Source organism: Apodemus sylvaticus, chromosome 9 (assembly GCF_947179515.1).
Source record: "Apodemus sylvaticus chromosome 9, mApoSyl1.1, whole genome shotgun sequence".
Taxonomy (NCBI): domain Eukaryota; kingdom Metazoa; phylum Chordata; class Mammalia; order Rodentia; family Muridae; genus Apodemus; species Apodemus sylvaticus.
The window spans coordinates 26719341-26729553 of NC_067480.1; the positions used below are offsets into that span (position 1 = coordinate 26719341).

General features: G+C 50.8%; 1 protein-coding gene across 3 annotated transcripts; it reads right to left on the bottom strand.

Annotated features, from left to right (window-relative positions):
* Nucleotides 1-581: 581 nt before the first annotated feature.
* On the bottom strand, nt 582-8887 carry Chrnd (cholinergic receptor nicotinic delta subunit). Of its 3 annotated transcripts, none has more exons than XM_052193330.1 (12): nt 8836-8887; nt 8437-8582; nt 8006-8050; nt 7279-7388; nt 6956-7111; nt 6639-6748; nt 4244-4444; nt 3640-3751; nt 3439-3553; nt 1887-2091; nt 1681-1799; nt 582-764 (listed from the first exon to the last, which is right to left on the bottom strand). In XM_052193330.1, exons 1-12 carry the CDS (start codon nt 8885-8887, stop codon nt 582-584), a joined length of 1554 nt encoding a protein of 517 aa, XP_052049290.1. The 3 variants fall into 3 exon arrangements, with proteins under 3 accessions (XP_052049290.1, XP_052049289.1, XP_052049291.1); XM_052193329.1 differs by having other exon boundaries at nt 8437-8591; XM_052193331.1 differs by lacking the exon at nt 8006-8050.
* Between the last annotated feature and the right edge of the window lie 1326 nt (nt 8888-10213).

A 10213-nucleotide genomic window follows, 5' to 3' on the forward strand; every position in this document is an offset into this window, starting at 1 on the left:
GAGGAGCGGGGTTCTGGTGCTCTAGGATGTGTGTGATAAACCCTGATGGGGCTTTTGATGCCAAGCATGATCCTTCCATGCCAGTCCCCCCACTTCTCAGAAGGACCCAGACAGAATGACCGAGGAATCAGGGGCTGATAGGTGACAACCTGGGCAGTCTGCTATCATACAAAACCTCCTTCCCTGGGGATGGAGAGGAGTCCCCTCTCTGGGCCCCAGGTGGGTACCGGAAGGAAGGCAAGGAAACAGGAAGTTCAGATTCTGACCTGCTCTGGAAGAGAGTGAGGCAGAGAAACAGCTCAGGCTGGGGGACCCCTCACAGTGCTCTTCCCAGGAAGCCAGTCCCAAGATCACCTCCCTGGCCCCTGAGTAAGGCCCCTGCTTCTCTTCACAACCCTGGGCCCCCCTTTCCACCACATCCACTCCCAGCCCATCTCAAATGTCTCCCTCCTTTATTTAGAAAGGAATTGTGCCCAGGAGGAGGCTCAGCCCAGCCACACAGCACCAGAGAGGCACCAGCTCAAGGGCAGGAACTAAGTGCTGTTCTCAGACTGCTGTCTGCCTGTTTACTCATGCCTGCTCTAGATGAAGCGCCTGTCCTGTTCGGCATAGGAGAAGGGGTCCCCAGGGAAAGGCTGGGGCGGGGGCTGGTTGTAGACACCCTGCAGGAAGATCCAGGCTGTGCCCACCACCATGATGGGTGTCACCACAAACAGGCAGAGACGGTCGATTGTACGGGCCACCTGACTCCAGTTGTCCTTCTCCTATATTTAGGGTCAAGACACCATGAGGTGAGGGAGGTCTTCAGAATGCAGGCTCATACCCCTTAACTAGGGCCCAGAAATGGAGGCACACAGGATCGGTTTCTGTGTGTCTGTAGGAGCCACCTTGGGCTTACGTCAGTAGGTGGGTCAGGACAGGATGACATCACTCCTAGTAGGGACCCAAGCCACTCAGGGCTGCTTCTAGCCACATGTGAACAGGAGGATATAATGGAGAACTGTTAAAAAGTTGCCTAAGAATACACAATCCAGAATGGATGTCTTTGAAAGGTCTGGTGCTGGGCTGGGGGTATAAATCTCTGGTATAATGTTTTCCTAGCATATATAAGGCACTGAGTCTAATCCCTAGCACTACAAAAGTAACATAATAATAAATCAAATATTATAAATAAATATATAAAATATAATATATATTTTACATAATATGTGGTATAATATATAAAAATATTTTCATATTACTTATTCTTATTTTTATACAATATATTTATATACTATATATTTATTGTATAATAATGTACTTGTATAGTGAGTATATAATATATAAATACACGTATATAATTTATAAAATTATGAATATAAAAATAAATAAATATAATAGATAGATGCTATCTGGAGTATCTGAGTAGAAAGAACAGACCCTAAGATGTACTTAAAATTTGTCCTGATCGTGTAAGGCTGTCTGCCTGTTTGTCCGTATGTGCCCCTGGCTTGGTCCAGTGGGTTGCTGTGGGGTTTCATGAAGGAATCCTGCCTTCCCGGGAGAATGTACGCCAAGGGTCCCTTACCCACCATGCATCTCTTCATCTAAGTGGACACGTGTATATGAGGGGAAGACAGAATTCACTTGACCCCTAGTCTACTTGAACATCTCATTCCATGGTGAGCTTAGGACACCCACCTCATTGTAACTGTTCTGGTCTCTCATGTGGTTGACGATGAAGTTTGCCCCATCCACAGCCGGCTTCATCTCATTGAAGAGCTCCTGTTGGACCTGCTCAGAGCTTGCTGGTGGCCTGCCTGCGGACACAGGTCAGGGGCAGGTGTGATGCCTATCCCTGCCCACCTCCCACACATGGGCCAAGCTCCAAAACAACCAAAACTCACGGGCTGTGGTGAGGCGCCGGGCCAACCCGTGCCGCTCTGATTGCTTCTCAAACATGAGGTCGCTGCGGGATTTAAGTGAGAAATACTCCTCTGCCTTGGAGATGTACCCCAGAGAGCTGCTCCTCCGGATGAGGGCCCTGGGGCCGGGATCTTCCTCTCCTGGGCGGGACATGTGCAGGAGCTTGGGCAGGGTCTCCAGGAAGAACTTTAGCAGTCAAGGGGACACAAGACAGGCCATTTCACACATGTGGAGTCACCTTTACACATTCTGAGGACCCTGGTTGCCACGTAGAGCTGACCGTGCCGCCTGCTTCCCAGAGTCCCCTCTGACTGGTGTAGGGTGCTTTCTTCAACCGTTAGCAACACTAACTATGCTTTCACTAAGTTAGCAACAGCAGAACTCAGTCACTGAAAATAAATCTTAAGAACAAAAAAGAAGCTGAGAATGGGGGTACAGGCCTTTAATCCCAGCTTTTAGAAATCTGAGGAAGGAGGATTAAGAGTCTGAACAAAAGCCAGGAGGTGGTGGTGCATGCCTTTAATCCCAGCACTCTGGGAGGCAGAGGCAGGCGGATTTCTGAGTTCGAGGCCAACCTGGTCTACAGAGTAAGTTCCAGGACAGCCAGAGCTATACAGAGAAACCCTGTCTCAAAAATACAAACAAAAAAATAAACAAAAACAAACAAATAACAACAAAAAAAGAGTTAGAACATATGCTTTATCACTGATACACACCCCAGCCGCCTTCTGCCCCAGACTCTCCCTCCTCCTCCTTCCTTCTTCTTCCTTCCTTCTTTCTTTCTTTTCGTTTGAGTCAGGGTCTCATGTATACCAGATTAGCCCAGAACTCACTATGTAGCTCAGGATGACCCTCCCGATAGGCTCAGGCTGGGCTCACACTCAGCATTGGGCCTTGTGCATGCCGGGTCAGCACTGCGCCAACTAAGCCTTGTACCCATGCCCCCCCCCCTCTTTTTATGAGTTATACAGTAAGACCCTGTCTCAAATAAATAGAAGCCCAAATGTTGAGCTATATTTTCAACCAATTAAAGACAAAAACCACTAAAGGACTCTAGAATCATCATCCAGAAGATGGCTTGTTCCAGAACAAACCCGTTGGCCCACAGTGACTTAGAGCACAGAGAGTCTTGTCCCAAACACCCTGTCCCCTGTGTTCTCTCCTGCTGACTCTTAAATTTTAATTTTAAAATTATACTATCCATGCACACACGTACGTGGACATGTGTGTGCAGGTGTGCACATGCCACAGTGCTCTTGTGGAGGAGGCAGGGGCATCCTGCAGGAGTTGGTCCACCCTTTATGCCACATGGGTCGTGGAGGATCAAACTCAGGCAGTCAAGCCTGGTGACAAGTACTCCAACTCACTGAGCCTTCTCACTGGCCCCTTGATTTTTTTAAAGTTTAGTGGAGCCGAGGCTCTAACCCAGATCCTCATTCTGGGCAACAGGACCGGTGATTCTGAGATCACACCCATCACCCCCACGGATCCTCCTGGCCAGGACTTGGTTTCCGTCTCTGGTCAAAAGCTCACCTTTTTGACCCCCTCGGACAGCACGTGGGTGCTGGGCGTTCGGAAGTGGATGTTGAGCACGATGACACAGATCATTACGACCATGGTGACCAGGACCATGCCAAAGAGCAGGAACCTGAGAACACAGACCATGCCCAGAGCTGGGGACCGAGGGCTGGGGCGTGGGCAAGGCTGGGCATGGGCAGGGCTCTATGTACTCACTTGCCTACCAAGGGGATGGCCATGGATGTGGCAGGCAGCCTCTTGGAGATAAGCAACAGGAAGACAGATTGGGCCAGGAGCACTGAGATGGCCACTGAGGTCTTCTCTCCACCTGGAGAGGCAGACTGGGCTGGAAACTCACACTTGGAGTCCACAAGGTCCCTCCCACCCCCACACAGCAGGCTCTGCCACCAGTGTTCACAATGTCATGATACATATCCTGGGGTGTGACATCTCACGCCTTGCTTTAAATCTTGGCTCCACAGCCTATTCTCTGAGCGATCTGGGCAAGTCACCTGAGCTCAAACTCCCTGCCTTTCTCTCAAAACATTGCAAGTATAGCACTGGTTAAGAGGTCCACACTGACTCTTATATGTTCCCAGCCCCTGGCTCTCAGAAAGCTCTCAGGCATCCTGGTAGAACCCAGCATGCAGCTCCTAACCCAAAGGCCAGCTGGGCCTGCCTGCTCTTCCTGCCTGAATATCTTATACACAGTGTCATCCCCGGTCATCTCTCCTGCCACTGCAAAGAACAGAGGCAGGATGAGAACACCTGTGCTAGTGGCCTTGGGGGAGGCTGCCAGGGAGTGGGGTGTGAGGCTCACAGTCGCCCGGCAGGTAGAAGACCAGGTTGATCATGAAGGAGATGAGCACGCAGGGTACCAGGATGTTGATGATGTAGAAGAGCGGCTTGCGGCGGATGATGAGGTAGAAGGTGATGTCTTGGTGTTTGGTGCTGTCCATCGGGACACTGGGGTCCACGTTGACTTTGGCTGCCCGGTGCACTATCTCCCACTCTCCGTTCTCTGAGGGAGGTACAAGGACAGCTCAGGATCAAGCTGGAGCAGGGAAACCACAGGGCTGAGGAGCCTTGGGACAGGATGAGGGGCTGGGTTGCAGCAAAGCAGGCCAGGGCGCTGTCTAAGGCAGCGGAGGCATGGAGGAATTTTGGGTCCTGTGAGGTCCATCTGTGGGGTCAGTCTTGGAGGAAGGAGGTTTTCTCTGTGGCTTTTTCTGGAAGGTTCTTTTATTTGTTTGTTTATTGTTTCTTTCTCTCTTTGGAAAGAGACAGAAGCTGAAGCCATACACGGTTCAAATAAGGAATGTGTTTTGGCTTAAAAGCTATCACAAGGGGCCGGGGAGATGGCCTCAACAATTAAGAGCACTGACGGCCCTTCTAGAAGCCCTGGGTTCAATTCCCAGCACCCACATAGCCACTCACAATCATCTGTAACTATAGTCCAATAGCTGTAGTCCCATGCTCTCTTCTAGAATGCAAGACATACATGCAGACAAAACACCCAGATACATAAAATAAATAGTAAATTTTTAAAAAGAAAACTACAACAAAAGTAGGTTGCATGCCAGTTAAAGGGAGAGTTTTTTAAATCACTATGTGGAAAAAATGAGATTTTGTTCCATGAGTCAAATGGTATCTGCCAAGCCCGATGACCTGAGCTCAGTCTCTGGGAAGGAGAGAACTGACTGATGCAAATTGTCCTCTGGACACATGTGCTATGTATGGTATACATGTATGCACACACATATACATACAGAGAGAAAATAAAATGTATCACTTTTTTTTTAAAAACTAAAATAAATGCTCTTGGTCCTTGAATTTGCAGTTCATGATGTCAACAGTCAAGGCTGTCTTTGAACTCATGATCTTCCTACTTCAGCCGCTGGAGTACTGGGATTACAGGTATGTACTGCTACACTGATTTTTCTTCACCCCTAATGAGGTATGTGTGAGTGTGTGTGTGTGTGTGAGTGTGTGTGTGTATGTGTGTGTGTGTGTGAATGTGTGAGTGTGTGTGTGTGTGTGTGTGAGTGAATGTGTGTGTGTGTGTGAATGTGTGAGTGTGTGTGTGTGTGTGAGTGAATGTGTGTGAGTGTGTGTGTGTGTGTGAATGTGTGAGTGTGTGTGTGTGTGAGTGTGTGTGAATGTGTGTGAGTGTGTGTGTGTGTGTGAATGTGTGAGTGTGTGTGTGTGTGTGAATGTGTGTGTGTGTGTGAGTGAATGTGTGTGAGTGTGTGTGTGTGAGTGTGTGTGTGAGTGTGTGTGTGTGAGTGTGTGTGTGAATGTGTGAGTGTGTGAGTGTGTGTGAATGTGTGTGAGTGTGTGTGTGTGTGTGAATGTGTGTGTGAGTGTGTGTGTGTGTGTGTGTGTGTGTGTGTAGGTCAGAAGATAACTCACAGGAGTTGGTTCTCTCCTTCCAGCATATGGGCTGCAGGAATTGAACTCCGAGGTCTCAGCTTTAGCAGCAAGTACCTCTACCTGCTGAGCCATCTCACTAGTCCTGTTGTGTCAGTTTTTGAAACAGGGTCTTGGTGTGTAGCCCTGGATAGCCTGAAGCCCCCTGTGTAGAGTAGGCTAGCTTTGAAATTGAGGTAGTTCTTCTGTTTCTGCCTTCCAAGGGCTGAGGCGACCGGCATGTGTGTTACTGTGCCATTTTGAGTTTGTCTTCTAAGTTAAAACCAAAGCTCTAGCGGCATTCTGGGATGTCGCTCCTTGGCCTAGATCTTCGGGAGAACATTAGATGAGTGTCATACTCTCATATGGCATATCCCAGCCCTGAAACTGGAAGACACAGGTTCTTCTGGACAGGGTTGAACAGAGAGCCCCACAAAACTGAGCTAGTCACAGACGGGGTTGGTGATAGCATCCATCCATCCATGAGACCCTCAGGCACAGCCTCAGTCTCTCCAGGCCTCAGAAGGCCTGATCCCAGACGCATCAGCTACGTCTATCCTCAGAGACCTTGCCGTACCTGCAAGCATCTGCTGTAGTGATGAGGGGGGGTCCCTGTTTCCTTCAGCTTTGCCCTGGAGTCTCTTTGGACCAGACACTGTAGGTGTGTGGGCTGTGGCTACATGCCTATCTCTCCCTGTACGTGTGTCGGTGCCCCAAGCTGTGAGTGTGTGAGGTGCTGGTTGTGACTGTATGCAAGAGAACTTCTACAGATGTGCGCGCCTTTGGGCCCATCTACCGTGAAATACCTGTGAAACCCTCAGGGTCAATGATGATCCACTCAATGGGGTATGTGCGGTTGTCTTCCTCCTCCAGCTTCAGGCTGAGTGTGATCTCCTTGGCTGTATACTTGAGTGAACTGGAGAGAGCAGTGGCCATAAGTCTCTGGATGGGGCTCTGAGGGCAGGAGGTGGTGGCTGAGGGGAAGGGCTAGTTGGGGAAGGCTATGATCTGAGGGGTTTCTGCTCAGCATAGGACCACGGCTTCTCTGCCTGAAAGCATTTAGTTCTCAGCTGCCAGTCCCTGGCTGGGTGCCCTGGACCGAGAGATATTAAGGGGGACACACCTGAATTTGAGGGAGCAGTTCTGCCAATCAAAAGGGAAGTAGGTGACTGAGATGGGGCAGGAGGAACGGAAGATGGCGGGCGGCAGCCAGGTCACGTAACCAGAGTCATAAACAAGCACATTGCAGGCATAAGAAATCTGGAATGAGCCGTCATTGCTGTAGGATGGAGACCATAATCACTGTGTGCCCTGGTCGGCCAGGAACCGGCAGGGGCAGGACCAGAGGAGGCAGGAGAGGGGGTGGGCAGGCAGGGCTGGAGGTGCAGGCTGAGGGGCTTAAGGAAGCAGAATGAGGCAAGGGGGGCTAGGAGGGTTCCTCTCAACTTGTTCTCCAGTACAATCTCTGGTAGCCACACCATGTCAGAGGGCAGGCGCAAGACGGTGATATTCCCAAAGTCGTTGGCATCCCACTGTAGCCGGCTGTCTACCCAGGCCTAGAGGTCCAAAAAGGACGTCAGAAGTGGGTTCGGCCGCAGACCACCCTCCCAGTGGTCCCCACTTCTCCAGGAAAGTCTGAACAAAGCCTGAGAGTCGGGACAAAAGAAATTTGGAGATGGATAAAGAACTCAACTTAGGCCCATCGCGGACAGTTGTGCAGGATGTACACTACACCACTAAGGAGCACAATTTCCATGACGGGCTAGCTTGTTTCTAGTGGACTTCTATCAGTTCCGATATTTTGATTAGAAGAGTGACTTCTGATGCAAACAGGGGCTGGTGTCTCTGTGCTTCAATCCCACCTTTAGTCCTAGTGCTTAGGAGGCAGACACAAATGAATCTCTGTGAGTTCGAGGCCAGCCAGGGGAATAAGGCTAGAGAACCCAGTCTCAAACCAAGGACAAAGCAAATCGGACAGAGAGGCGGCAATTTTAGCATGGAGGAACCCCCGCCTGCTGGGACACGTCCTCGGAGCTGGCAGAGGCCTTGGCTGAAAAGGGCAGCTGGGTTCTCTGTAGTCAAGCTCCCCCCAAAGGTGTGTCCACAGGAGCTTGTGGGTTCCTAGCCTAAGTGAGCACAAGGGGACCTGGAACCTTCGGCAGGGCGTCCTTACGTGATCTATCCACACGTTGGAGGTGAGGGTCTCCTCCACTTCTTTCTGTAAACAAACAAGAGGGGGTGTACCCAAAGGTTCCCATCTGCCTTTCACCCAGACTCAGTCATCAGAATCTAATCTGCTGGGTTCTCTGGGACCACGGCACCTGGAAGCGCCAGGGCCTACGAGAGCAACAGATGAGGCAGGTCAGCAGACTATGGAAGGGAAGAGCAGGGGCTGCTGCCATGTTGGGGCATGCATGCCCGGGGCAGCTCGACTGTGGCAGGCTGAGCTGATGGCTTTGGGTGACTGTAGGCCCATGGCACCATCCGGCACAGAAAATAGTCACGCATGTCTCCCAGAAGGGGAGCTAGGCAGGAGCCTTTGAGAAGTTGTCCCTTCTTGCCTTCCTCTCCCCAGCCCAGGCTCTCCCGCGAAGGTCTACTCACCAGGGAGATGAGGTTGGAAAGGGTCAAACTTAGGGCGACATCCACTTTGTCCTCCTTTCGAGCCACTGGCCGGAGTTCTTTGTTGTAGCCCTTTTCCTTGAACAGGTACTGGATCAGCCTTTGTTCCTCATTCAGGCCCCAACTGCCTGGGAGGGTTGGGGAGAGAGACAGGGCGCCGGTCACTGGACCTAGGATGGACGCTTCCCTGTGGGCCTGCTGGGTCAGCCGTGGGCTGGGCAGAGCAGAGGGAAGCCAGCTGGTCCCTGAGGGTGGGATTCCTAGGGTTAGAAAGGGCAGAGTGGTAGTGGGAATTGGGTATAATGTTAGGGAGGGCACCATGCGGTGGGGGCCCAGGTGGGCATAGAAGGCCCCCAGGAGGGAAGTCATGTCTACCCTTACCACACACAACAAGGGCAGCCAACAGCCCCAGTGTAGGCACAGGCCCTGCCATCCCCCACCTCTGACTGACTGGGGTTTATGTCTTTCCTTCAGCCTGTTGGCTGTGGAATGAGACAGGCCAGGGGACAGGTGCGGGCGGCTTAGGGGTTTGGAAAGAAGAGGCCGGAAACGGAATCTGATACTTGAAGGCTGGTGATGGGGGTGGGGTTGCCAGCCAGAGCAGGAGCCCAAGGGCAGAATGCAAAGATCCCAGGCAGGGATTTGTCACAGATAGTTGGTAGGGTGGGGCCTGGTAGGGTAGGGGGGGCACAGGGTGGGGGACGAATGGAGTGTGTGTGTGTGTGTGTGTGTGTGTGTGTGTGTGACATGCTGGTAGCCGTGGATAGGGTGGAGACATATAGGCCAGTTGCTGCCACCCGGGCAGTAGAAGACATGTTAGCAGCTACCCTGCCTCCAGCTTCTTTTGTGCATGTGGTATATGTGTATGGTGTGTGTACATGTGTACAAGTGTGTACATGTGTGTCTGTGTTTGTATGTGGGTCTGTGGAGATCAAAGTCTATTGTTCACCATTTTATCTGTTTTTACATTTCTATTCTATTTAATATTAGTGTGTGTGTGTGTGTGTGTGTGTGTGCCCCTGTCAGAGTTGTTTCTCTCTTTCTACAGAGGATTCTGAGGTGAACTCAGGCTTGTACAGTGGCAACTGTTACCTGTTGAGCCACCTGTACTTGTGTATTTCCCATCCACCCCCATCCCCATCTTTAAAAATATTACATTTAATCCAGGTGTCGCAGTGTACACCTTTAATCCCAGCACTTGGGAAGAGAGGGTGGATCTCTGTAGTTCAAGGCCAGTCTGGTCTATGTAGTGAGTTCCAAGACAGCCTGGACGTTACACAGAGAAACCATGTCTCAAAAAACAGAAAGTAAATAAATACGTAAACAAATAAATAAAACCCATCCATCCATTCATCCATCCATCCATCCGTCCGTCCATTCATCCATCCATCCGTCCGTCCATCCATCCGTCCATCCATCATCCATCCATCCATCCATCCGTCCATCATCCATCCATCCATCCGTCCGTCCATTCATCCATCCATCCGTCCATCCATCCGTCCGTCCATTCATCCATCCATCCATCCGTCCGTCCATTCATCCATCCATCCATCCGTCCGTCCATTCATCCATCCATCCATCCGTCCGTCCGTCCATCCGTCCGTCCATTCATCCATCCATCCATCCGTCCATCCATCCGTCCATCCATCATCCATCCATCCATCCATCCGTCCATCCATCCATCCATCCATGCAGTGTGTGTCTACTCAGTTCATGGCATGTGTGGAAGTCAGAGGAAACTTGAAGGAATTAATATTTT